Raw genomic sequence first — 27465 nt, forward strand, 5'->3', positions numbered from 1 at the left:
TTGCAAAACCGCAAAAGCGCTCATACATCGATCAGGCGAGGCTTGTGAACTCGAAGCACTCAACAGTGGAACTTCAATTTTAATAAATAGAAAATTTTCAGCAGTCGCTCTCTGCGTGGTTATATTTTATATTTTACCGAGAAACTGTACCACTTGGAAAATGATAATACAGAAGTAATGCGCATGCAAGTACGCATACTGTAAATCACGGACACGATCATTATACATTAATTCATACTCAATTGAACAAGATTTTATAATTCGTTTGTGAATTTTTTTTCGATTACGTAAAGTTACAATTCTGATCATAAATCGACTTGCCTAAGAGAATAAGTTTTCGCAGAGGGCAATCATAAAAGAAAATAAATACGTTTCTAAATGCCGATAAAACATCTGCAATGCCTGGATGTCGGCCTCCGTCCCATAAAAACAAGGCTAAAAAAATTAAAAACCCATCGGATCGTACCAGAAAAGAAAATAATTCTATAGGAGCGGAGCTTTGAGCTCTAGCGTCGTTCTCTCTCAAACGGTCAGCCCTTTTCCTCTCGCTGAAAGTTAGAGCCGTTTTACGGGGCCTTTTTAGGTGATACGATCCTCGCGCGAGCGCGCATTTGATGAACGGCAGAGATAAAAAGTTGCGGCTCAATTTTGCGCCGCTCGTCGAATACACGCGCCCACGCGTGCATGCACACAGAAGCCGTTTGAAACGAAATAGAGGGAGAGAGAGGGTATACACATGCGGGCCGAAGAATTTCTCTCACGTGTCAATTGGATTTAAATTTAAAATTCGATTCCTCTTTTGAGAGACAGAGCTGAGCGTGTTATACGAGGCTTTTCCGTAGACACGTAAATAAAATAACAAATACCCCAAGAGAGAAGAGAACTGAAGGCGGAGTTTTGCATTGGAAATGTTTTTCCCCAGAATATATACTGCCGGAATTCCAGATTGCCAGGCGACGACTGAGACTTTGGCTACACCAGCCTTTGTGCGATACCAAGTGCTATTTCACATGCCGCTCATAAAGTCGTGCTTTTCTCGACTCGACAAACGAACGTACGTTCAGTTTATGAACAAGTGTTTCGTTGCCTCCTTAAATGTGCTTGTAACTGTTAAAGCGTACCTTTTTACGAAAAAGCAAAATGGATGAAAAAACGGAGGAAGTAACTACTTGGCCGAGCGTTTTAATTGACAAGCGCATGAAAATGATATTTGCCTTATTTTCAATGATGAATACGTCAAATGACTAATATATGCGTAATTTATAAAGACAAAGTAAGCAGCAACAGCGCGAGCATTTTTTTCTACTGACGCCAGCACAGTAACTGTATATGCTTCGTATGCTCGGATATATTTCATCGCAACGGATAGCTTCGAACGTGGCAATGAAGTGAAAAAAAAACATTTTTTTTTTGCTCCTGCTGACATTTCATGTTATGTCCTATCTCATTACAATATTTCGTATAAGTTGCAATCTAATAATCATATTAAGTATCGCGTGTAACGCGCTGATGTTTGAAATATATGTGTTCTTTGAACTCGGTCTTCTTTTTTCGAAAAGCACTTGATTTATATGGAATGGTGCGCAGGTGCAAATGACAGAAGCTACATTTCTCTCTTTGTCGAATGAGTTTTTGTATTGTCAATGATTGCTATGTCAATACATATAAATAAAAATAGAGGAGTAAACAAAATGTTCGATTGACATTGGTAGAGTGCAATTTAGATTTTATAGGTATTTTTTTCTTTATTATTTATTTTTAATTTTTCAAGCATTATATTTTATAAGTATCCCTATAACCAAAACATTAATGCAATAGGTAGTAAAAACTTATGTTCGAGCAATTACTTATTTTTCTAATTTGAAAAAATTTAGCTATCCTAATTTCTATTACGTCATCCTAAAGTAAATTATTATATATTTTTATAAGTTATAGTCTTTACAAAGCGACTGAAACGAAAAGGAAATGCACGATGATTCGCGAAAGTAATATGGACAAACCATAGTTACCATGACACCACCCTAATTCCACAGTCAACAATAAACGGAACTGACACGAAAAAAGGGGTTGGGCTGATTCATCGTAGACACAGATCGATAAAGAGAAGCAGCAACGAGGTATTTTGGCTCGTTTTTTTTTTGTTCGTTGCCGGCGTCGTCAGGTGGTGCATGCGGTATCGAGTTGCTACCCTCCACGACTAAGCTCCTTTCAGGAATAAAGATGGTATTACAGACGCACGTGTACTAATCCCTCTTTGCATGTTCGTATCGCTCGGGCACATTCATTACAACACATCGTGGTAGACAGTTTCTTTTTTTTTCATTTTCACGTTTATTTTTATTTATTTTTTGTTTTAACAAAAACATATGCTTAGATGTAGACAATTCGCGAAGCTAGCTTTGTTTAATTGTAATCTGATGATTACTCTATTTGTTGCTGTTTGACTGGTTTACTTCGTTTAGTCGTCGGGAATGTTCTCTAGTCCCTGAAATGATATCATATGAATCAAAAAATTGTTTTAGCTTGTTAGATCAGTTTTGTTTTTGCTTTTCTAAAATCATGAAAATTTTAATGCAAAAACCTTTCAATACTCTGATTGGTAACAGGATTTAAATTTAATTTTTCAATTACAAAATATCAGAATATTTTGTTACAAAATATTAGAATATTTTATAAATGAAAAATTAAACTTAACAAAAATTTAATAAGATTTTTGAAGTCATTTATTCAAAAAAATTCAATAAATTAAATAACTGATAAATAATTTGGTTGCTGTAGAGAAATTTGTTTAAAAAATAACTACGTATGTTGAAACTAAAGGTTTCAACCAAAAGTTTCAACATATCTCTACTATAGATAATCTGTAGTAAAATTTTCTCTAATACAAACAATTAGTAAAAGTAGTTTTTAAAATATGTATTTGTATTTAATACAAAGAATGAAATTCCTAAAGCTATCTGAAAAATTGTATAATATAACAATTGTTATGTTCTCAAGACAGTTACATGAATGTTGTATTTTAGCACTTTATAACTGGCTACATAAATGAATTAATTGTATAATTTTTATTAATATTCACAATTACATAGTCTAGTATGACTTACAGGGGTTATCCATGGTGCACCTGCAATTCTGGCATCCCTATCAAAGAAAGTTCTCTGCCATACTTCTTCCAGTGTTCTACGGTATGGCTATAAAAGACAAAGATGATTGATTAACATGGATATGTTGTTACATTATTTATAATCGATTGTAAACAGTACATAAAATTTGTAAGTCAGTCAGTATTGTGAGCATATTTACAACTATATGTATTAGAAATACAATGTTTGTATCATTCAAACAATTAGATTTACATAAAAATTCACGACAATGCATGTAATGCACTAAGCAAGATCTTGAAAAGCACGAAAATATAATTGCATACCTTCTAAGCAACGTAAAATTGAACATTGATTCATTAAAAACCTCAATAAAGTTCTAATGTAACCTAAAATAGTTACGTAAATAATGCTTACATTTCCAAACATAGCCTTATTAATGAGACAACCAGTGATTTGATAAGAATAAACGAGTGTGCCAATGATACACATGCATGGTAAAACCTCGTACCACATTTTGATGGAAACTTAAAAATAATTATCTAAAATAATTTTCAACACTTGTCGATTATGATTTTTTTTGGTTAACAAAAAGCAACTAGAAAGCAACCAATCAAAATCGGCAAAAATGCGCATGACTTAGCAGACGTCATGAATTTTGGTGCATGCGTCGTAGTTACGCGCAAAATTACAATTTTTAAGTTATTTTGTTTATGTTTGATAAGATAATTGTTTTTCGTAACTATTATAGTCACTTTTATGCATGTAATAATTTTGTATTTAGACGGTTTGTAAATCGAATGTGTAAAAAAGTTATTGTATAGAAAAACTAAAGTTTGTTATTGAAAGGACAATAAACATTTTTATTATTATGAATTTCAATGTTCTGATTCGATATTTACGTTTTTATTTCTACGAATAAATTAAAATAAATTTTAATTGTCAGAAAGCATTGAAAATCCACTCATGTGAATTATAAACTAATTTAAGGGCATTAACATCAAAACTTAAATTTTTTATCTAAAGAGACGACAGAGATTAGAAGTGATATTGCAATTATGTTTCACTTATAAATCAGCTTTAATTGATTATTTATCACAGCTCTGTAAGTGAAAAAAATTGCAATCGTCAAACAATAAAATCGAATTTATCAAATAACTTGGAAAAATAGAAGTATAAAAATAGAATTTTTAAGCGCGCAATACATTATTTGATGTCGTTACACTATCTATAAAGCCGCGATGAACCTAACCTAGAGTAAAAAAAAATTAATTAATGTGATCATGTTCGCCGCATAATATCATGCTTGTCTCCGCAAGCTAATAACTAAGTAATCCACGATTATTTTTTTTTTTCATTTAAACAAACTTTCTTCATTACTCCTGATTTTAGACTGAAAAATGACTTTCTGTGTTAATTACAAACTAGAATGTGAGACTTTTCTGTGACCACGTGTGAGATTTATTTTTTATATTTATATCCAAAGGTTTTTGTCAATGACTTAAAACGACGTTTCTCGTTGAGGAGCCTAATCTTTTTTCAATTCAAGTGAGGAAACAAACAAAATCCAAATCAGCGTTACATATACCACACCTACTGATTTCGTCTTATCAATTTTTAAGTAATCATTATTTTGTGTGTGAGGGAGAAAAGAATAAACCGGCTAAGGTCGCCGAAAAAATTACGAATAAAGGTATTGATATCTGTTTTACGTGAAAAAGTCTCTTATTAAAGTTAACATAAAGTTGTATAATAAAGAAACTTTGTAATAGTTTATTGTGCAAGTTTTAGTTCAAATAGTGAAACAAGTTCCTGCTTGTTAACTTAGATATTTTGGTGTAAGATTTGTTGTTAAAAGTGCTAGTCAATTAGTGATAAAAATATAAAAATTCCTATTTTAAATATTAAAAGATTTTTATTTTTAAATAAATTATTTTTAAACAGTCTCATCTGTAAGTGCAACATACTTGGATCAAAATATGTAACATAAAAATATTCATATAGGTAATATTTTGTATCATTTATCCATAAATTATTCAGAAAACTTACTGAATGATCTACTACTTCAACAACTTTACATCAAAATGGTTAGTAGAATATAATTGTCATTAACGTTTAAATTGTACTAAAAAGCATGGAATGCTATGTTGCTTGTAGAAATGCTAGGGCACTTTGCAGTTTATTTTTTGTATCAAATAATATTGTGTTTAGCAAGAAATATATTTCTTTTGCAGGCTACCATAAGACAATTTCAACCACCAAAAATGCTACTACGTATATACTCTTTAATTGTTCTTGGATTAGATCTGGTAACATTATTCATTGGTATTTGGTTTGCTGTGATATTGGCTGTCTATAGAACTTTTAGGCCACCAACAATGAAAATTATTCATGGAGAAGTAGCAATGGTATATAAAAATATAATTTCATATCAATCGACTTCATTTTCTTCAAAATTAAATAATACAAAGTATGTAACATTCTAGGTAATTGGTGCTGGCAGAGGGGTTGGCAAAGAAATAGCAATTCAACTTGCACAACTTGGAGTTATTGTAGCTTGTGTTGATCTAAATATGGAAAGTTGTCAAACTACAGTGAACAAAGCTCTACAGTTGTCTGGATCGGCAAGATCATACACATGTGATATTACAAATGAAAAACAAGTAGAGGATATAGTACAAGCAATAAGAATCGAATTAGGTGAGGTTACAATGCTTTTTCACTGCTGTGGTGTTCCAAGTCCTCGTACTTTAACTCAAAATTCACAAGAAATTAGACAGACTATGGATATTTCAATTTTAAGTCATTTTTGGGTTGGTAGCTCAATTAAATCAGCATATAATTCTAAATTATTTCAAGTCAAACTTACAAAGCTTTACATTTTAGTTACTAAACTCAATACTTCCAAGTATGCAGAGAATGGGTAAAGGTCACATTATTGTTCTATCATCAGTTGCTGGTTTATCTGGAGGAACAAGTCGAGGAGCTAGGATACCTCTGTCTACTGCTCAATTTGCTGTACAAGGCTTTGCTGAATCATTACAGACTGAATTAAGACATTCCAATAATAATATAATGGTAACTTTGGTTCATGTTTATCCATTCATTATTGGAGCTGAAGCTGCTAAAGATATTCGATTCAGGTGGGTTATTGAAATTTTAAATTTTTATTGTCATAAGATTTTTATACCAAGTGTGCATTAAAGAAAATAATTTTACGATTTGTTTCAGAATACCTAGTTATTTTGGTACTATGCAAGCAAATGAAGCAGCAAAACAAATTTTAGATGGTGTCAGGAGAAATTATACAGAATTTAGTGTTCCAGGGTATTTGCTTTATTTAGGACATATCTTAAGGTAACTGATAGTACATTTTTGTGTCAATTGGCATTAAATTTTTTAATAATATTGATTTTTATTTTATAGGATATTGCCAAAGAAAGTATCTTTTATGTTACGAGATTTGTTAGACACTGGTGTTGATTTTGCATAATTTCGCGTTTATAAAAACTTTTAATGAATGCATCATAACTGTTTATCAAACAATAAGATTTATTACATTTGATACATTAATTGTAATATAAACGAAAAGAGACTTATTTTATATGATAATGAAGTGATATTAATAGATTTAACTAAGGATTCACTGCAATTTGAGTAACATTATAAGTAATAAAGACGTACATATAGATTAAAAAATCTGTAAAAATATTGTAAATTATATTACTATTATACCCTTGTTTGATTTTTTTCATTATATATTATATATCTCTTTGCCGACTTCAAAACAGAGGTTTTGCAATCGACTTGATTTTTGTATGCATTATTATTAATAATACGGAGTTAATTTTACATGTGTGGTCAAATACATTTAATTTTTTTTTTAAATATGAACAACTTTCGAATGTAATAAGTACATTACCTAACTAGTGCGGAAATATTACGTTACGATACAAGTGCGGGAAAGTAGATTCTTGTCTCGTGTGACGTTTACGCTAGAGTGAAACGAACGTGGAAAGGTACACGAGACAAGAAACTCTTTCCCGAACATGTGTTGTACCGTATTTTTTTATACGACGTGTGGAAAATGCGATTTTCAACGCACGCTCGGCAAAAAACTTTTTCAATCAAGCCTATTCCTCATCAGATTAAATAGAGCTAAACCAAGAAAATCTCAAAGAACATACTTTTATCAGTGATCATTGAGATTGTATATTCATAATATATAAGTATAGAAAAAGAATTAGAATCTATTGAAACATTCTGCATGAAATATATTATATTATTTTGTACTTTTTCGAGAAATTTACAGACTGCGAGAAAGCAAAAGACACTATTATTTCTGAAATTTCTATTGATGGATCGAATTGTAAATCGCTTACGAATTATCAGAAATGTAATCTTGAATCAAATAATTAAGTGCACATCTTATTATTTATATTTTACTTATATCATATTTTAAAAATATAAATCAAATTAAACGTTTTATACTTGTCATACAGTAAATTATATTCAATTTCATTTATTTGTCTGTCTAATATTTTTTGTGCAATACTTTTTAAAATCTATTTCTTTTGTAATTTAGAGAAAATTATAAGAATTAAATCTAGGAAATAAATTGATTCAATTTGAGTGCGTATTTCATGATTGCTTCATGATACTTTTATTAGAAAGAATGAGTTTTTTAATATTTCATTTATAACTAAAACATACACTTGTATGCACATACATATTTTTTTCTGTAAAATTTATGATCTATTGAAAGAAGTTTAGAAAATAGTAAAACTATTTTACAATCATTTGACAATTCATAAAATTTTATATTTCACAACTAAGATTTAAAGCAGAAAAAAACATTTAATTACGTCAACGAAGATCTACGCTTGGGCGTCTATTTTAATTATATTATATACATTTATACCAATTATTTATTAGTCTAATCCAGGAGGTGCAGGCTCGAGATTGTCGAGATCATTAGTATCTTGACGCTCGTGAAAATCTCCAGGAGGAGCCTGTAATTATAAAAAATAGATTTATGCAATTATTTATAGAAATTATAAAATCATATTCTTCGCAGATAAACAGAAAACTTACGATGTCAAATTCGTCGTGCATAAGTATGGGTGGTTTCCCTTTGATCACATCCATGATAGATTGTGGTATATGAGCTTTCTACAAATAAATAACAAGACATTAAGACAAACGTTAGAAATTTTCTAACAACATTTGAAATATGCAACAATAAAATATATAACGTATACCTGATTATCCGCAAAAGCTTCAACATGATCGATCAAAGGTTGACGTAAGTTAGGAGCCATTTTCAAAGCTTCGACTAGCTGCGCCGGTGGCAATTGCAGTATTACAGAAAAACTTTGAGGCTCAGTTCTTTCGCAGCACTTAACAAAACCTTCCCAAACTTTCGGTTGTTTCCATACTTGCTTCAATATCAAACGTTGTAAAATATTCATCACGAAACCGCTTAATCGTGGATATAGCGATAAGCTCTGAATTACTGTACGCATTAGAAGCGTTGGTAGTGGAGTCATATCCATAAGTTGCTGCATTACTACTGCTACTATATCTTGTGTGAATATTTGTTTCTCAGCAAAACACAGTGACGTTGCTAAAATTAAAATAATAAAACGAATGAATTCATTAAACTACCCTAATAAATAATTTTTATACAATTGAACTTACCTTTAATAACCGTTTTCAATTCAGCTTTATTCGGCTCAATAGTATGTAAAGCGATCATAAGCTCGGCAGGTGTGATGGGTGAAGTATGAGTTGCTCCGCCTTCAATGTTGTGAGTTCCTAGAAGTTTGTTGAAAACCTCTTTCACAACAATCGGATTTAATTTGATTAATTTGGGTAGTGCAGCTATGACCTCTTTTTTGGTCAAACCATTGAGTACGGGTATCAAAAACCGAACATCCGAAACTCTAGTTTGATACAGTTCTCTGACTTTGGCTACAAGCTCTGGACTAGGAGGAGCTGTAACGACAAATAAATAATGAATTTGTTCAATAAAAAAAAAAGTTATAACTAAATGTATTATTTGCATAACGCCTACAAGAAAAATGTATACTTCACCGATTCCATTTATCAAAGTAAAAACTTACCTTTATCTGTCAAAATGTGAATAATCCTGGTAATGAGCGTCTCTGCACCCTTTGGACAGTTCTCAACGAGTTCGAGTAATTCGACACTAGCCATTCCAATAGCACGCACGGGACCTTCAACAAGCCTCAGTACAATTCTCTTGACCTCAGCGCTCATAGAAGTGTAGACTCGTGCAAGCTCGTGGATAAGTTTATGATTCTCGGTAAGCAATGCCAAATAAAGTCCAAGGCAGGCACGCGTCGTAGACTCAGTCCAATGCTCCTCGATGTTTGGCCTACCACGATCCGAGCCGAATACTATTTCCGGTGGATTGGGTACTCGTAGGAAACCAAGATAGAGGACAGCGTATTCTTCAATAAGCTTGCTGAGTTCAGGACGTGCGTAGAGTTGGACTACTAGTTGAATGGCGCAATCACGAATCTACAATTAAGATCAGTTATCAATGTTGAAATGCTTCTAGAGCACTTGACCAACTCACCATACTACTCTCGTGTCCTGTATGACACTCTATTACATTCAAGAAAATCAGTTGCTTGATTGGCCTCCTAATTACTAAATCTTTCAGAAGGTGTAGTGGTCCGAGTCCTCTGGATTCATCGCACGAGATCATCTTCAATGATTCCACAGCATCTTCGGTGATAAGTGGTGCCTCTAAGTATAGTCTGGCAAGTAAAATATCACGATCTTTGCCAGTGATATTGTCGATTGCTGTGACGAGAGTGCAAAATAAACTGTTGTACGCTTGGTGTGGTCCCTCCAATGGCTTTTGATGTAAAATTGTTCGGCGTTGAAAACCTTGTAGCAAAGCGTATTCTTCGTATAACCAACACATGGCTAATTCAAGACGCGTCCGCATATCCTCGGTTATGTGTCGTAGAATTAACTCCTTTACGTAAGGATTGAAAGTCGCTGCGAGAGTCGTCAAAATTTTCAATCTGAAAATCAAATGAAAATTGTACTATGGCAGAAAATTATTTTTACAATGGAAATGATTATTTACCTGATATTTGAAACACCTCCTATAATGACACTCTTCTCTGTGCCAAGAATCCTGTCTACAGCCATCAGCAGCATTTTATCTCTGATATTATTAGTAAGGGGCTTTGTTACTTCTGAAAGTTTAAGTGCCTTAACTCTACTTCTCGCTTTAGCCAGAGATTTTTCATGAGCTTCCAGTGCAGCCTTAGCTTGTAATTCCTTTTCTCTATCTTTCTCACGTTTTCTCTCTTTTCTAACTTCTGCAACACTGATTGATGGATTTTTAATTAAATCTTCCATCACAGTTTCTAGTCTTTCATCTTTTGTATCTGGCTTAGACTTCTTTGCTTTTGTGAGCTTAATTTGATTAGCTAAAAGCTTAGCCACTACTCGTCGCTGTACTGTAATATCAGTTGTGGATGTTGGTTGGTACTCCCTCATGAAGGTAGGTGGTACAGTAACTGAATCAGGTACCCATGGCTGTAAATGATTACATGATTTAAGATATTTTTCAATTTCAAATAACAGTATCAATATCTTTTTCTATACAACTTACCATACTGCTCATCACCAATTCTGTAGCAATCTCAACGCTCAGTCTATCAGCTATGTATCCTTCTGACAGTTCAATTAACTCCGGTAATTGTGGTGCAGGAACAGGTAATGGTACTATTTCGGGCTCTTCAATAACAGGTATTTCAATCCTAGCTTTTTTAATAGTTTGAGCAGCAATGCTTTCTTGTTGTCTCTTCTTAATTTTTCTCAACTCTTCAGGCTTTGGCATGAACTTAGCAATTTCATTTTCTTTACAACCTAGCTGCAGTAAAAGTTTACCAACATTTTGATAATCTGAACAAGCTGGATGTTTTAGAAAACCAAGCAGAGTCAGTTTCATTTGCTTTTGTACACTTGTCACTTGAGAGTCTGTTAAAGTGGGGGGTAGATTACTTAACAACTTTTGCATTGCTTGGATGATCTCTGACATGAATTGAGGTCTCATCTTTGCAATGAGCGACAAAGATCCCATGCATGTTATAAGATTAACACTGCTGACATGAACCGAGTGGAAGAAATTTATTAAGAGAGCTATTACATGTTTTGCCTCAGCTTCCAAATTTCTTCTACGAATTGTTGTCAAAGTCAAAGGTACATCTTCCAAAGAAAAGTCATCATCCTTTTTGAGAGAATTTTCTTGAGGGTAACTTTGGATCAAAATCACTCCTTCGAGAAATTTGATCGCTTGAGTCCTTATACTGAGGAATAAGTGTACAATTGAAATATAAATAAATAATAATATGTTAAAAATAAAATGGAATGTTAAATTTGTACCCATCATTTACACTGTCAATCATGTTAATTATTTGTATCTTCAAATTACTTATTTGTCCCCATGCATTCTCCATATCTGGTGTAAAAACTGGGGCAAACGATACCCATTTCAGAGTGGCTTTAAATATTCTTCCACTTGCTCGCAAAGCACGTTTGGCTACAACTGCAGCGGTATCCGTTACTAGTCTGATCAAAACTAAAATGAGCCTTGGGATTGTTTCTGGTGCTTTCTCTCTGTCAAATTATACATAAATTTTTTGTATTTTTTTTTTGTTCATAATAAAAGTGGTAAAAAAATGATTATATTTCATACCCAGCATCCTCAATAAAGCCAGCAATAGCTTTTCTAACATCTGAATTTCTGTCAACCGCGAATTGCAAAATCTCATCTAAACAATTATCCAACAAAAGTGGCTCCTTGTTTAATATAATTTCCTGCACTTTGTACAAGTTTTGTACCTTTAAATTATCATCATTCGTAGTAGCGGCTTCGTTAAGCCATTCTACAACCTGCGAAATTCACAAAATAACAAATAACAACTAAAAATATATCGAAGTTTCTTCGTTTAATCAACAGAAAAAAACGGTAATGAAAATAACAAGCTGTGGAATATTTACTGTATCTCCGGTACTCTTTTGTGGCTCTACTCGACGGTGAATCCGGGGATCCATATTTAATAAAGTTGATTGACGATTCTTGGCAGTCAATCGTTAAATAAAAAAAATGTATGATGCCCACTTTCTGATACCATTCATGTTGACAATATATTTTAGAGGTTAAGTTTTTGCGGCGAAGTAACCGTAAGGGTGCTCTTACATGGGAGCGGAAAGTGGACAGAGCGGCAGCGGACAGCTGCAGATAGCCGATTCGAGCGGACAAAAAGAGAAAGAAAGGTGACGAGAAACTCTTTCCCGAACATATTCCGTACCGTATTTTTTTATATGACGTATGGAAAGTGCGATTTTCAACGCACGTTTTTTGCCGAGCGTGCGAGAAAAACGCACTTTCCACACGGAGTGTCGAAAAATTATAATTATAGCATGTTTAGAATAATAGAAAGGGACGCTACGAATAAGAGGAGAGGGGGGAGAGGGATGCACCACTGTGACGAACGGACACGTCACGTTGCGTCTATAACATATGTATATGACAGGTATGAAATAAGGCGCAAGCGCAAACAGCATATGTACACCCGCGAGATTTATGAACGTCGATAATATAAGCGAAAACGTGTAAATGGTCACTTGAAAATGCAACTCTTACTACGAATATTCAAAGGAAAAAAAAAAAAAAAAAAACAAACGAATAAAGAAAGATTTATTGCACTACAATAAATCTCGACTACGGCATCTACTCGAGCGCGCCGACGTCTGCGCTACACATGTTGCTCACCTGGACAAATTGCGAGCGCAAGATTGGCATCGGAGCAAACAGCAGAAAAAATGCTCTAAACCGGCAATAAAGGATGAAGCACGTAGGTCCGAACGTGCCGCGAAAACTTTCCCTTTTTACTGCATCCTTTCTTCGAGGCCTTTCTCGAAGAAAGGATGACGCCCACTTCATCAAATGACTGGATGCCGAAAAAACTCTTACTCCTCCCTCTCTTTGGAGGTGTTGATGCTAAACCTACCCCTTTGGGAGTGACAGAGGGGAGCGCCGAGGAGGACGCTCCAGGACAACGACAAGTCAGTCAGAGCAGAGCCCTCACGAGAGAAACTTGTGACATTTTTCTTGTATTCTACATCATTAAAAGCAATTGGCAGTTTGAAGTATCACTGATCTCTCTTTTCATTTGAATTTTCCACGCTACCCAAATTATAAAGTCGGTCAATGAACGCTCTCATTCCTTATTTATCGAGTCACGTTCAAATTCATCCCGCGCTTACAACTAAATACAAATTATTCCTTGTTCGCGCCAACGGCAAGGGTGGGGATGTTACACCACGTAAGACGTGCGTCTGTCCGTTAGCGGACAAAACTTTCTCTTTTTGTCCGCTTTCCGCTCCCATGTAAGAGCACCCTAAGGCGTGAACCATGTCAACGACAGAACGCAAGATGTCGCCATCTACCAATTATTATTTGATGGCGTTCATTTTGAAATCTGCACATCCTTGACAAACAATTCGCGCGACGGAGTCCATTGATACGCATGGAATTGGAATTGAAATAAGTCTAATATTAACTTTAATATTTAACATTGTTTTATTATGAAATCATTAAGACAATAAAAAGGATAGTCATTTCGATCGTTATTGTTAAGTTATATAACTATATCCCAGTTAAACCTTATGTAATTGATATATAGTTTCAATTATTTATACGTGAGGTAGCAGTCAAATTGTGATCGAGCTTACTTTTAATAATACTTAGTACACATCAGAGAACAAATGAAACTGTGATCATCTATTTTGATAAGATAGCTTTTCAGGATCCTATCTTTTCAATCTCCTCGGGATCTTTGACGTTTAGTAGAGCTATTGTCTTTCGAAAATGATTCTGAATATCTCTGCAGATTAGCATGGAATGTTGCGAGTCGATCAAATTAATGGCAATTCCTTTCTTCTCAAATCGGCCAGTTCTGCCGATACGGTGTAAGTAAGTCTCGTAGTCCGCTTTGTTATTTTGGTCAACTGGCATGTCAAAATTCACGACAACCGTCACTTGTTCCACGTCGATTCCTGAATACAAATTCACAGCATTGCAAAATTATTGTGCTTATAGAGGCTGATCAAATGAACATTTTTCTACGAAAAAGAAAGACATTGATACCTCTTGCCAATACGTTTGTAGTAATCAACACTTTTTCAAGTCCTTCCCGGAACCTATGCAAAACCCTCACTCTATCCTCGACAGTCAAATCGCCAGAGAGTATCCCAACAGAATGGCCATCTTTTGTCATTTTATCCGACAACCAATTTGCCGTCTTTTTCGTCTACAATTAAAATGAGAAATTTATCAATATAAAAAGTATATTTGGTCGTATAAGTTACTCACATGACAAAAAATAATTGTTTGTCCAATCGATATAGCCCCGTAAATGTTATCAATAGCTTCGTACTTATCATCCAAAGTTTGGCACAATGCGTAATACTGTTTGATATTGTCTAAGCTTTCCTCTTCCTTTTTCAGCCTAATAATTACCGGATTGGTGACGATAGCTTCGGCGAATAGCATTATCTCGTCGTTAAATGTCGCTGAAAAGAACATTAACTGGCATGCGAAATTAAGTTGTCTAAAAAAAACGTATATACGGAAATTCGTGGAAAAGTCGACTAATTGTGGTATTTGTTTATTTTATATTACTGACCCGTGAATCCTGAGACATTGATCTTGATATCCTTGAATAGAAATCATAATATCGGCTTCGTCCAGAACGAAAACGTTGATCATCTTGGGATCGAAAAAGCGATACTTTAACGCCCAGTCGAGAACTTTTCCAGGTGTACCAATCACCACGTGTTCTTTGATTTGAGTACCCTTTGGTACTGAAAATTCGAAAGTTACCTTTTCATATGTATACATTTTAACTGGAATTCAAGTATCGTAATAAACTTACGATTCTCTCCTTTAGTAGCTAATATTAGTTTAATATCAGGAAGGTATTTAGCTAATGAAGCAATGAACTTTTCTGTTTGAAGTGCAAGCTCAAAAGTTGGTGAGAGGCATAAAACTTGTGGATACGGTTTGCTAGAGTCTACTCGACTGAGCAGTGCCAATGTGAATGCTGCTGTTTTGCCTGTACCTGACTGCGACTGCGCGATCAAGTTTTTTGGGCTACGGCGGTAGGATGAAACAAGTTTTTTGTTTTTATCTCAGGGTAGTTTTGCTGAATATTATACGAGCGATTTAGTTTTATAAGCTATAAATAATTTATCACATGTAACGTGTAGTCGAAGTAAGGACTTCGTATGTACATGTACAAAACGTTCACGATTTTCCGTGACATTCTCACGCTAAGTCCCTCGATTCTTCAATGCATTGAACGTTATAGAATTTGATATTTCATTACATATAACAAACAAATACACGTAAAAAACTATCAATTTGAAAAAACCTATGAAGACAAGACTATTTATTTGAGCCGTCCTACATATATGCGTAATATTTATCGACAATCAAAGTTGCATCATCAACTCTTGGAAAAAATGCATATTTTCAGTTTTACTCCTTGTACCTTCTGTTTTTCAGTTTGCGAATAATTAGATTCTACATTATAGAGTAGAACATTAAGAGGACAGATCAGTTTAAAACTGTTAATTTCACTATAACAGTAGTTCGGGAAGAGTTCGTTCGAAAAGGCTAGCGCTGTGGCGCATTTCAAGTTTTAAAGACACACAAGGAATAAGGAAAATTATTAAAAATGCACGAAAAGAAGAAACTTGGCACACAATTTTCCTTGACTATATCAGTAACATACTTGCTATATTGCTTTAGCAGTTGATATTGTTTTAAGCATATTAACAATACGTAAAATACAATAAAACGAAAAACATTTATGGTAATATGTAATACATAAAAATACACGCAATGAAAAAATTAATAAACGTATAGAGTATCATTTATTTTTGTAATAATCCGAAATCGTAGATGTATTATGTCTCTGTCACATTTTAGACATGAAAATCATGTATAATTACTATCATTATAATAAAAAGCATTTAAAAAAGAAACTTACGGATTAGCTAACAGAATGGGTAGGGCCTGTTCCTGAATTTTCGAGGGTGCGTTATATTTCATCTCATAAATAGCCTTTAGTAGTTCTGTCTTCCTAGAATAAATTTAAATTTCCACATGTATATATCTAAACATCCAATTAAAAGTAACATAATCAAAAATGAAGTTACAGATTAAGCTCTTCGAAAGTTTTAGCACTGTACAACGGGGAGTTCGAGTCGACATGTTGGACTCCTTGAGACAAATAAGTTTCCAGTGCCGTAAGTCTCTTCGGTTCGGTGTATAACTCAGTCGCACTCGTAGATGGCTGCTGTTGCTGCTGCTGCATTCCGCTTATCAGAAGCGAGCTAATGGAAGATGTGTGTGGTCGTCGCAGGTGAGGTTCCATCAGCAACATTTCTAAAGGCAACTACGAAAACACAGTGTTTTTTGTTATTATATATGCAAGACGACTCTTCAACTGCTTGATCACTAAAGTATTTATTTCTTGACAAATATATACAAATTTTTTCCGCCGTGGAAAATTTTCAACAGCTATAACTCCCCCACGATATTTTATTATTCCCCTTTTTTCTATATTTTTAGATCAAGTGATTTTCTTAAATAGCTATAGAAAGGATATAAGAAGAATAATCCGACAGAAATAAAATAACAGCGAGATTCATCCAAGATTGGATTAAATTTTATTGGCGGTTTCGTGTTAAAAGTTATTTACGTTAATCTAAGAAAAAGCTATAAGTAGGCGCGTTACATACACACGGATGTATATTGAATTAATTAAATATGCAAGTAACTTTGCTCGAGTTCGGAATGCCTATATATCAAATTTATAGAAATATCGATCATAAAACTAAATAAATTAACCGTGGAAGGACTGAAACCTCTTATTCCAGCCATCCTGGAAATAACAACATTCAAAATCAACAATAACTGTAAGTAGATATAGTTCTTGAAAGCAAGGTGTATACTATCATGGTGAAAGAAATATGGTTCAAAAGAAACTATATTGAAAAGAGACTTTGTCCAAACTTTATTTTCGTACACGGAAATAACTAGCCTGCGCTTTACTTTATATAGCCTTGGCGACGATTTTGGACATCTCCAAAGGCAAGAAATTATGTTTAATCGAAGCCTTTTTTTTAGCAACAGTGACTTTGACAACGAAAGTTATTAATATTTGTTATTGAAATTTATAACCTATTTTCATTCAGTCATAACGCAATTTATATTGCTTTTCCATTAATATCTATCAATTTGCAAAAGCCATTAGTTAATAAACAAATAGCTGATTTGTATGATTCTTTTTACAAAAAAAGAAAAAATATTTATTCGATTTTAACGTTTGACTATTTATTTCGCATAGCAGGTAAATTTAGTGCCGAAAAAGGATAGAAATTACGCATGGAAATTATTATATTGCATATGAAAATTCATCGTCAAAAAGTGAAAAAATCAGATTTTACCTCTTTTTCGCTAATTATTGTTAGCGTAGTCATTTTTTCTCGCCGGACGTACACATCTTCCCTCCAAAGCTTATGTAGCTACTTACAGATATTACTGATGACTCTCCTAATCTGCCTGAACTATCTAATGTTAGGACGATTTAATTATAATACAACGGAAACATCATTTCTAATTTTGAAATTTCATCGTGGTCATTTTCGCTAAACACTCGGTACAAATTTCACGACTCCCCATATATTTTGGTCAATACGTTACTTAACACACGCACACACGCACACATACACGTATGTAATCCGAAATGAAAAATATATTGAATGAAATAACAAAAGATTTGCTTTTTTACTGGCTTATTCTTGCTCTATGTTTGTATCTGCTAATTTACACGACGCTCGTCTAGCAAAAAACAATGAGGATTCACCGTGCTACAGAGACAGAAACGACGCAATTAGTGCACAAAAGCGCTGTTTTAACTGCGTTTGAATAACCTTTTCAAATTTTCGGGTGTTCAATATTTCAAATTCAATTATAAAGCTTATATTTGACTTCGTAGTGAAACAAAATACAAATTATTTGAGATCTTTTCTTATTAAAGGTGATGTTAATACATAAAAAAACATTAAAAAAAACTTTTGAAAGATACGTTTCATCAGTATAGTCGCGACCATATACGTGCTTAGTTGGCGTTTCTAGGGCAAATGTTTATGTCCCTTTTAGTTCTAAAGACAGAGCGATTTAAACATTCAAGCTGTTTAACAAATTACCCAACCGTCGGATCAAAAACCACTCTTCAAATTCCAGCCGGTCAAAATACAAAAGTCATGATGGCCCCAACTTAATTAAAAAGGCCACTGTGACCCCTATATGGCGACGGGATTACGAAGCATGACCTGATCAACTTTATACACAAACAATAACAAAATTGCATTGTTTATAAATTGCATGAATACTCGCGATATGAGTGCAACAAACGCGTTAAAAGTAAAAATAACGAAAAAGAAAATTAGTTAAATCCAAATGAAAAGAACTATATGTACGTTACACCTCGCGAGAATACGGATGCGTTCTAGATTGTTCCGTAGCACGATTATTTACCTTCAGGACGATTCTGTCTAAAGCATGGGAGTGCGGAAAAAATTGATGCTTCCGATCAATGTTTACGTTAACAATGAGACATTATTGACATTTGCTACAGGATCAGCCATCATTCACTTTGCACTGAAACACGTTATATTTATTTATTATTTAACACTGATGTTACATTTAACGCACTTTATTAGAGAAAGACGTTTCAATGTCGAACGAAGGATGGACAGGAGTTACCTAGGTAGCGACTTCACGGTAAAATATATACGTCTGCACTGCACAGCGTTGAGCGGATAAAATTTCAACTGTTTTTATATAATAGTGTGATTTGTGTATATGTATGGGGAATTCTTCGCTCTCAACTATATTTATCAGCTATTAGCTTTTATCTAATTACAATGACAATACAATAGTCAATTAGAGACTCGATATCAATGCTCGCAATCGATAAACATTTGTATAAACTACAAATGTTAAAACAATAAATAAAATTCTTTACTTTTTAAAAATTTTTGGTGTTATTAAATATTAAAAAATGACAGTTGTGCAAAAAAATTTATCGGCTAATTTTCCGTTTGGTAGAAACGGAGCCTGAAGACTTGCGCCCTCACGTTCATACACACACCTTGAGCTTTGCTGTGTATGTAATATATATATGTGATGAAGGAATGACTTTGTAGGTTAGTGTATATACGAAAAATACTGCTATAACTTGATGAAATAGGAGTCAAAGTGTAAATACAATAGTTATCATTTCAAAAAATTCATTAGGTATATATATATATAACCGTAAATTATTTCGCAAATCACATTTTTTTAAAATACTTTATACACATGTACCAAATTTACTTCGCAACTTTTCTAGGCAATGACAATTAATTTTCTTTTCAAACGATCAGCTGTTAAATATGACTCATTTTTTCACTGTCACGTAAAAATAAGATTATAAAAAAATTTGGATTATGAAAAGATATAATATTCTAGAATGTGATACTTACAGTAGTTGTAAGTTTAAGCCAAAAATTGATGATAATGAAACATTTTTTAATTTAGTAATGTGTTTTTTTTAGAAGACAGAAACAACAATGGCTGCTAAGAAAAGTGTCATTGTACTAACACCTCATGGTCGCAGACCCACTGTCAAAGTATTACCCTCCATGACAATATTGCAAGTATGTTTGTGTAGCTATGAAAAAGTTTTAATAAGTTATCAAAATTATTGGTTTATTTGTTGTAGATACTCGAGGAAGTTTGTCAAAAATATGATTTCAATGCAGATGAATATGATTTAAAGTAAGAAAAAAATTCTAAATAATATATTAATTTCAGTGATATTAATAGTATACTTATAATTGTTATTATTTAGGCATCATAATTCAATACTTGATGTTAGTTTAACTTTTGCGCATGCCAATATATCAAATAATGCTTATTTGGAAATGGTGAAATGTAAAATTCCAAGAAAAGTATCAAATGTAACCATTTGTGTTCAGTTGGAAAATGGAAAAAGAGAGATAGGAGTGTTTTCAGCAACAGTAACTATTGAAAAAATTCTTGATAATTTAGGTATTGAATTTAATACTGAGACTGCAATTATAATTTTTATGCATAAAGAGGTAAGATTTTATCTTAAAAACGGAAGTTCATTGTATGTATAATTAACTAGTTTGATAACTTTTGGAAACATTTTGTTTTCAGATATATAGTAAAGAATTTGAAACAACAACGATAAAATCATTAGGGTTAACAAATGGTAAAGCCCTGTTCAGACTTCTACAACGTGATCCTAAAAAATTCCAAGAACAAGCACATGTATATAACATATCACAGAAACCAAAAATTCCAAAGATTGAGGAATGTGACGAAACTAAGCCAAAACGTGCTCCATTGGTTGATCCCAAAAATAAAGCTTTAAATCCTCTTTCGATTATTAAATCTGAAAAACAGAAGCCTGAAACATCACAAGAAGCAAAATCAGAAGAATGTAAAACTAAAGAAACATATCAGAAAGTATTAAATGATGGATCAAATAAATTAATTCAAAAAATCGATGAAACACTCATGGAAATTGATGGCAATGTAGAATCATGTTCACTGCCAACTGAAGAATTGATAGAAGAGCCGAAAGTTGAATATGTAAGTACTTATCCATAATGACTTCAATTGGATAAAACAAAATATTTTCTTAGAATAAATGTTTCATAGTTGGGTGACAGAGATGCTATACTGTTCAATCAAACAGGTGCAAAAACGATTCAGCAAGCCGATATTCCTGATGATTTTTTCGAGTTAACAAGAAATGACGCGAAAGCTCTGTTACGTGACGTAAAGAAAATGCAATCAACTTTGGAAGAAACACCTTTGTTAACAGAAGCTCAACGAGAATTGGAAAAAAATAAAGGACGATTACATCGTTTATATAAGTATCAAGAGACTATTATAAGAATACAATTTCCAAATCAGTTGATACTACAAGGACGTTTCAGGCCTCTGGAGAATATACAGGCGGTCAAGGATTTTGTTCGGAAATATCTGGAAAATCCAGAAAGTGATTTTACGCTATGTAGGTATATGTACCATGAAAATACGCTTGTTTTTGAAAACGCTTTTCAATATAAGTCTTTATTCAAATATCTCAGAGATACAACGTATAATAATTATATTTGTATACTATTGCCATAGATACAGCACCGCCTCGTTGTAATTTGAGCCCAAAAAAAAATCTGATTGACCAGGATCTCGTACCAAGTGCTATAATTCATTACTCCGGCAGTTCCGATTTGAGACTTGACATCAAATCCAAACTGACTGATCCCGCTGCTGCTAGCATTCAGGCTCTTAAAATCAGGTATATGGTGTGTGTGTGTGTGTGTGTGTGTGTGTGTGTGTGTGTGGCGATACATTGCTTTAATTCGCATAACAAAACTGTATCAAAAGAGTTCATAGAAATAATAAAGATGATTTGTCTTAAGACTAATTACAATCGTTATTATTTGACTTGCAGGCTGAAAACCACAAGAAATGACACAGAAATGACGGTGGATGTTGCTCAACCTCCGGAGACTCCAATACCTGAGCAAATGCCAGAAATGGAAGGTACGAATGCCCGTCCGTTACCCAAAAAAGATTAAGCACGACAGTGGTTCGAGCTCGAAGAGTATTAATCGAACGCATGTTGAGCGAAGGTTTTAATTTTATTTCTATTGTAAGTACATTAGGCGCGCGTGATTGACCGTATACTACTTGTTAATAGATTTCTCGTTATGGTATTGAGCAAGGAATCGAAAATATTTTTTTTCAAAAAATGGCAATTCTATATATTTATTACTTTTCTCAATGTTCATTAAAATATTTATAAAAAAGTGGATCATTTTGCAAGTTATATTCTTTCTGGACCTTTTCTTTATTTTTGAGAAGCGAATTATTGTAAAAATGTTAGCTTTTAGCAGTTATAAAAAGATCGAAATTTTTTTTTAATTTATATACTGACTACTTTTTATAATTTATTGAACTACAGAATAAATGTTATAGGTTGTTAGTTTTCATATTAATACTGTAAATAATATTTTTAGGGTAATTTTGTATGATTAAATTCTATTTTTTAGACTTTATTTAGATTCAGCAATATATATTATAAAATCTATCACAGATTAGCCAAGAGATAAAAATGCGATTTATGAGATGCGTTAAACGCCAAGGCTTTCATATCTTTTTTATTTTTTGAATGAATTTAAGCGACTGTATTTTTATTTATATACTTATTTTTGTTTCGAGAATTATTTCTCACGTCTGTAAGATTTTGCTATTTGAAAGGCATTGTCATTTGAAGCATACTTTTTCTGTATCGACAAATTTTATACTTGAAATTTAGATTAAAAAACAGATTTATCTTACGGTTGAAAAATTGTTTGAATATTTGCATCTTACATCTACACTATTTCAGTTATGCTCATAGGCATCCATATATGTTTTTCAAATACAAATTCGAGGTTTAAAGCTTCTATGTCACTTTCAACAGCAAAATATTTATGTTATCTTATTATCTTAATTCGATGATATGTATAGATTAACATTAATATCATTGCGAACGTTTCATTCGTTTGTATAAATTATTTAGAGTATTAGATTATTCAAATAACGTCATTTTATAATTAATTAATTGATAGATATGATTGATCGTTTTCGAGGTAGACCATTTATTGAAAAATTATTGGATTGCAAAGTTGATGTAAGTTTGGTCCACTCCTTAAACATGTTTTCGAAATTGTCCTCTTTTTCATTTGAATTAGTTGAAAAAAAATATTAACTTTTGAAAACAATAAATGTTCTGTCAAGTAACAAAATTCTATTCTATATATTTGTCTTATTCGGTAATATGAAATCACTCTAACTTAGGAATATGTTTGATTTGATTGATCAATTATAGAAATGTTATCGATTTTTAATTCAAACACAATTTCAATTTAAAAAAATGTCGACTGTATCATTATGTATAAATAACACAGTTGCGTTATATGACTGTTCTTTAGATTTCTGACAATTTAACCACTGGATATACGCGCACATGCGTGCATGCGTATTTGTATATTTGTAGTTGTATTCGTCAAACTTAAATATTTACGCAAAATACTCAAATATAAAAGTAACGCAAGTTTCAATACAATAATTTTCAAAATGAAATTCTAGTATAAAAATTAAAAAAAACACCCGAATACTTAATAAAACAATTTGTATGTAATTCGCATTTCCTAGAAAAAGAAGTTCTCGTGAACTCAGTCTCATATACGACTAAATGGCACCATTAAAAGAAGGCTCCCGAGTGATTAAAAGAGTGATCGAACTTTCACTACAGCGTGCGTTGTCCTTGAAAATTCACACGTTTATTTGTCAGCAGTATCGTGTTGAAGGTGTTTCAATCTTTCGATAGGTCCACCAATAATATTTCCAAGAGGGCCAGAACCACCTGCCTCTTCTTGAATACTGCCTCGGAGATTTGCTTCGACATTATTACTATCGGCAGTGAGCATCTGTTCTTGAAGCTCCGAGTCGAGTAATCTCATATACTTTTCCATTTCTCTTTTTTCCTCATCATCACCACCTAAAGATCCTTCCGAGCTATCGTCGAACTCGCCATCACCACCTGGCACTACCAAGTCTAAAATGTCTCGTAAAGCAGTGTCAAAGACATCTGGATCGAACTCAATGCGGCCGTTATCTTCGACGTCTTCACTTTTCGAATCAGCATCGTTCTCTCTACAATAAGGCGAGTTCGTTAATGATAATCTATAGATGCTTTTAAAATAAAAGATTGTGCGTATTATTCTTACCCATAAAATTGAACACCTTCGATACCACTTTTTTTATTGATGAAGGCTTCAACTTTTCCTTGCAAACCTAAAGGTTGTTCTGCCGGTTTACTACTGAGTCCAAATTGTTGACTTAACATCGCCTCAAGTTGAGTAGGGTCTACATTCAACCAACTATCACTGTCTTCGGGACTCAAAGTAGTTATTTCTTCCGCTACAAAATCAATATTTACAATTTTTAATGAAGACCTCATAAACTAAAAAATATGTCTAGAATATCTCATAGAAGCAATGTTCTTACCTTCAATCTCGATATCATTGCTTTGAATATCTCTGTATACTTCAAGCACGTTGGTAGCCTCGTTGTCTTCCAACCTCTTGCTTGCTTCGCTAGGACTTACATATTCCTCGTAAAAGTCTCTAGCTTTTTTCAACCGTTGTTCGTGTTCCTTACTACCCTTCAACAGGTCCTGGAAGTAACCAGCTGCCTCGACGCGATTCAAATAAGCAGTCCAAACTTCCTCGTTAACACTATTCTTCATCTCGCTATCAGTAGTATGCTTACGACGTTTCTCGTGACCACGAGATACCAGCATCTCTAGACCACAAGCAATTTTAATTCCAAGTAGGTAGGCGTTATATTTTGGGCTACTTGCTGGTGGTAAATTCCATCCTGTTCGCGGGTCGCCTGTATACCTAAGTAAAATGAGTTATATTTTAGTAATTTTAGGGAAATAAAAACATAGACACTGGTTTAGAACTGCAATTTGAAAAACATTGCAGAAAAATAGAAGAAATTTTGTTAAAGAAATCTAGTAATCTTTTTGCCTTGGCTACATATTCTAACTATAATTGAACTACTTTTAACATGGTACATATCCATTTCAAATGATAACATTGATAACATTCATGTAATGACTATTTAACTAGCTATTGAAAAATCTGACTTATTTATCCTATCTACTTTCACATGTTGTATATCAAATTTGAATGTAAAAGAATTATATAGTAATCCAAGCATTAAAAATTATGAATATTTCTATACATATTCTAAAAGAATATAACTAATTTTATAAATTTACAATACTATCAAGTACAGTACTTTAGTCAACATAGAAAACTAGAAATCAGCTAGCTCTACCTAACTCACCCATTCACATGAATATTTAAGTGAGTTAAATTACCAAAAACTTACCATACTGGTAATACACGCTGACCAGCCCTATTTCATTTACAATTATCAATCGATACTTAAATTAGTTTGTGAATGAATAATGGTGTTAAACTAATCTTTAGTACGATTATATTACATTGATTTTTCTTGCATAATATATCTAATTCCTACCTGCAATGCATGGCCATTGCATATAGGCACTTGGTCATATTAACATTTGTCATGATGCGCTGTTCTGGAGGAAAATAACGCATGGCGCGGCAAACTTTTCTTTCCAAAGGATCTGAATGACAAACAGATCTTATCGCTGCTGCAATAATTTGAGGCTCTCTATGAAGAATATGAGCAGCTTTTTCAGGCAAGTAAGCTCTTGCTTTATGTTTTCTTCTTTTAGTCTCTCCTGGATAGATGTTAATTCTTTTTTGAATGGCAACTTGAACCTGTAATTAGATTCATAAAAATATTGTAACATTTGCTTGACAAATAACTAATCAAGTGGATAACAGATAATAATCACATACTTTATCAGACATCTTGAATATATGAGAACGTTGATAGACACTGTTTAAAATATTTATGCAAATTTTCTGTTTATCCTGTACTGCATGAATGGCACCATTTAGAATAAAGACACGATTGTGACAAGTTTCTGGAGTTGCCCAGACAGGAAGTTCATCTGCTGCTTCAATTAGTAGAAATTCACCATCGGAATCAACCATTCTCGCAATAAGGCCTTCATATTTGTTGGTGAGATTCATAACGAGGAAGACAACAAACCACTCATCACCTATATCTTCATCAAATCTCAACAACACATGTATGTGCGGCAGTAGATCAAAGTCTGCAATTTAAGATCCCATACAGTTTTAATCATTAAAATTTTATTCATAAGTGCTATTTAATAATTAATTGATCTATTCAGCATTTAGTATTCAATTTTCAGTTCTTCTTAATTCCTTGCACTATAAAATTATATATACTTTTGAAATTGAAGCTAAGGAGCAAAAAAAGCTAATTTAATATAATGATAAACAGAGGTGAAGAATTACCAGATGCCCTGGAGGAACCCTCTACAACACTATCAAGTTGCAAAGCTTGCTTGGTCCTTGCTTGAAACTTCAAACCATCCCGGTGCCAAAGGTAATCCTTGACAAACGGTTCAATGTCTTTTTGGAAAGTCTGAATTTCTTGGCTCAGCATGTCGTCGCTGACCTCGTCAGGGTTTAGGGTGTAGCAAAATCGCGGATAGAGGAAGCACTCGAGGACATCGTCCTCTCTTGGCCTCTTTGGCTGTATTGTTATATTTTGCATTTTTTCTTTCTGTTGTCTATAAATTGTCTTTACTCGACGTTCATTACAATCCACTTTAGTCGTTTTTGCAGCGCTTAATCTATAGCAATATCACCATTCGCCACTTCGTGCGCACCACACATGCCAAACGGCGAAACCTAATCTAACCTCACTAACCTGTAAGTACGCGCGGAACTATACCTATTTGGTGGCGCCTGTTGCGGGCAACTGTAGAAGTTTATTATCGTAAAGGGTAGAAGTGATTTATGCATTTATATGATGGAATAGGGTTGCATCAAGTATAAGAGCTAAACGAAGTTTTCTGTTAGTTACTTTTATTTTATTCCTGAAGCCCGATGAAAACTACGTTGAAACTCGAGCGCGTTAACAAAAGCTTGGATAATTAAAACTATTAGAGCATGTTTTTTAAGCGCAAAAGTATTCGGGTGATTGGAACCATGTACGAGAACTTATTCGTGAGGACGCGAAAGCTTGAAAAATAATTAGGATTTTGAAAACTCGCAGAGCTGCACATGCATTCGATGCTGATGTTTTATATATTCACTTATTATATTCATACAATGATTGTATGGAATTCAACAATAGATGACTATTAATTGTTTATAATATGACTGTTAGATAAAGTTATCTTTTTAATGACACTATATCCACATATAGCTAGGCAATATAGTGACTTGTCCGATCTTCTGTACGTAGAATATTGAGAATGTTTTCACATTCTGTTACTACGACGAATTACTATTAGAATTTTTTCCCGACGAACTATGATAAAAATGAAAATGATGATATGATAACTTTGCATGTATATAACGAACAAAACTAATAATACGAAAAAACCAATTTCAAATTGCAGAAAAGTGAATGAGTTTGTTTGCATGAATGTTAGATATCAAGACAAATGCCTTATTTATGATCATC

General features: G+C 33.3%; 5 protein-coding genes across 16 annotated transcripts; 2 read left to right on the top strand and 3 right to left on the bottom strand.

Moving 5' to 3' along the window:
• Window positions 1-4141: 4141 nt before the first annotated feature.
• Window positions 4142-6785, top strand: LOC131665573 (17-beta-hydroxysteroid dehydrogenase 13-like). Of its 5 annotated transcripts, none has more exons than XM_058937543.1 (8): window positions 4151-4649; window positions 4724-4794; window positions 5046-5188; window positions 5336-5509; window positions 5588-5914; window positions 5988-6244; window positions 6333-6458; window positions 6528-6759. In XM_058937543.1, the coding sequence occupies exons 3-8, from the start codon at window positions 5186-5188 to the stop codon at window positions 6592-6594; spliced, it is 954 nt and encodes a 317-aa protein (XP_058793526.1). In that variant the 5' UTR covers window positions 4151-4649; window positions 4724-4794; window positions 5046-5185; the 3' UTR covers window positions 6595-6759. The 5 variants fall into 5 exon arrangements, with proteins under 5 accessions (XP_058793529.1, XP_058793526.1, XP_058793525.1 ...); XM_058937542.1 differs by having other exon boundaries at window positions 4151-4431; window positions 4588-4794; XM_058937546.1 differs by having other exon boundaries at window positions 4142-4794; window positions 5588-5801; window positions 6055-6244; window positions 6528-6785.
• A 956-nt stretch (window positions 6786-7741) lies between these two features.
• LOC131665572 (symplekin) lies at window positions 7742-12320 on the bottom strand. Its single transcript, XM_058937541.1, has 11 exons — window positions 12153-12320; window positions 11848-12044; window positions 11535-11768; window positions 10762-11458; window positions 10228-10685; window positions 9706-10162; window positions 9227-9647; window positions 8802-9098; window positions 8363-8727; window positions 8196-8273; window positions 7742-8113 (listed from the first exon to the last, which is right to left on the bottom strand). The coding sequence occupies exons 1-11, from the start codon at window positions 12204-12206 to the stop codon at window positions 8033-8035; spliced, it is 3339 nt and encodes a 1112-aa protein (XP_058793524.1). The 5' UTR covers window positions 12207-12320; the 3' UTR covers window positions 7742-8032.
• A 1420-nt stretch (window positions 12321-13740) lies between these two features.
• LOC131665597 (DEAD-box helicase Dbp80-like) lies at window positions 13741-19885 on the bottom strand. 5 transcript variants are annotated; one of them, XM_058937609.1, is made up of 9 exons: window positions 19755-19773; window positions 18766-18888; window positions 16380-16618; window positions 16211-16303; window positions 15092-15309; window positions 14843-15020; window positions 14530-14767; window positions 14305-14467; window positions 13741-14213 (listed from the first exon to the last, which is right to left on the bottom strand). In XM_058937609.1, the coding sequence occupies exons 3-9, from the start codon at window positions 16604-16606 to the stop codon at window positions 13960-13962; spliced, it is 1371 nt and encodes a 456-aa protein (XP_058793592.1). In that variant the 5' UTR covers window positions 16607-16618; window positions 18766-18888; window positions 19755-19773; the 3' UTR covers window positions 13741-13959. The 5 variants fall into 5 exon arrangements, with proteins under 5 accessions (XP_058793592.1, XP_058793591.1, XP_058793590.1 ...); XM_058937608.1 differs by lacking the exon at window positions 19755-19773 and adding an exon at window positions 18994-19126; XM_058937607.1 differs by lacking the exon at window positions 19755-19773 and adding an exon at window positions 18943-19011.
• On the top strand, window positions 19051-23599 carry LOC131665596 (tether containing UBX domain for GLUT4). 4 transcript variants are annotated; one of them, XM_058937602.1, is made up of 10 exons: window positions 19051-19094; window positions 19339-19527; window positions 19622-19761; window positions 19827-19928; window positions 19994-20049; window positions 20123-20372; window positions 20455-20892; window positions 20962-21319; window positions 21439-21604; window positions 21761-23599. In XM_058937602.1, exons 4-10 carry the CDS (start codon window positions 19842-19844, stop codon window positions 21885-21887), a joined length of 1482 nt encoding a protein of 493 aa, XP_058793585.1. In that variant the 5' UTR covers window positions 19051-19094; window positions 19339-19527; window positions 19622-19761; window positions 19827-19841; the 3' UTR covers window positions 21888-23599. The 4 variants fall into 4 exon arrangements, with proteins under 4 accessions (XP_058793585.1, XP_058793587.1, XP_058793584.1 ...); XM_058937604.1 differs by lacking the exons at window positions 19051-19094; window positions 19622-19761 and having other exon boundaries at window positions 19360-19436; XM_058937601.1 differs by lacking the exons at window positions 19051-19094; window positions 19622-19761 and having other exon boundaries at window positions 19411-19527.
• Window positions 23600-23635: 36 nt separating this feature from the next.
• Window positions 23636-26674, bottom strand: LOC131665595 (protein ecdysoneless). The gene is made up of 6 exons (XM_058937600.1): window positions 26286-26674; window positions 25758-26077; window positions 25408-25676; window positions 24364-24758; window positions 24084-24276; window positions 23636-24009 (listed from the first exon to the last, which is right to left on the bottom strand). Exons 1-6 carry the CDS (start codon window positions 26545-26547, stop codon window positions 23637-23639), a joined length of 1812 nt encoding a protein of 603 aa, XP_058793583.1. The 5' UTR covers window positions 26548-26674; the 3' UTR covers window position 23636.
• Window positions 26675-27465: the final 791 nt, after the last annotated feature.

The sequence above is a fragment of the Phymastichus coffea genome, unplaced genomic scaffold, assembly GCF_024137745.1.
Source record: "Phymastichus coffea isolate CEN01 unplaced genomic scaffold, Cenicafe_Pcof_1.1 PCOF00053, whole genome shotgun sequence".
Classification (NCBI taxonomy): Eukaryota; Metazoa; Arthropoda; class Insecta; order Hymenoptera; family Eulophidae; genus Phymastichus; species Phymastichus coffea.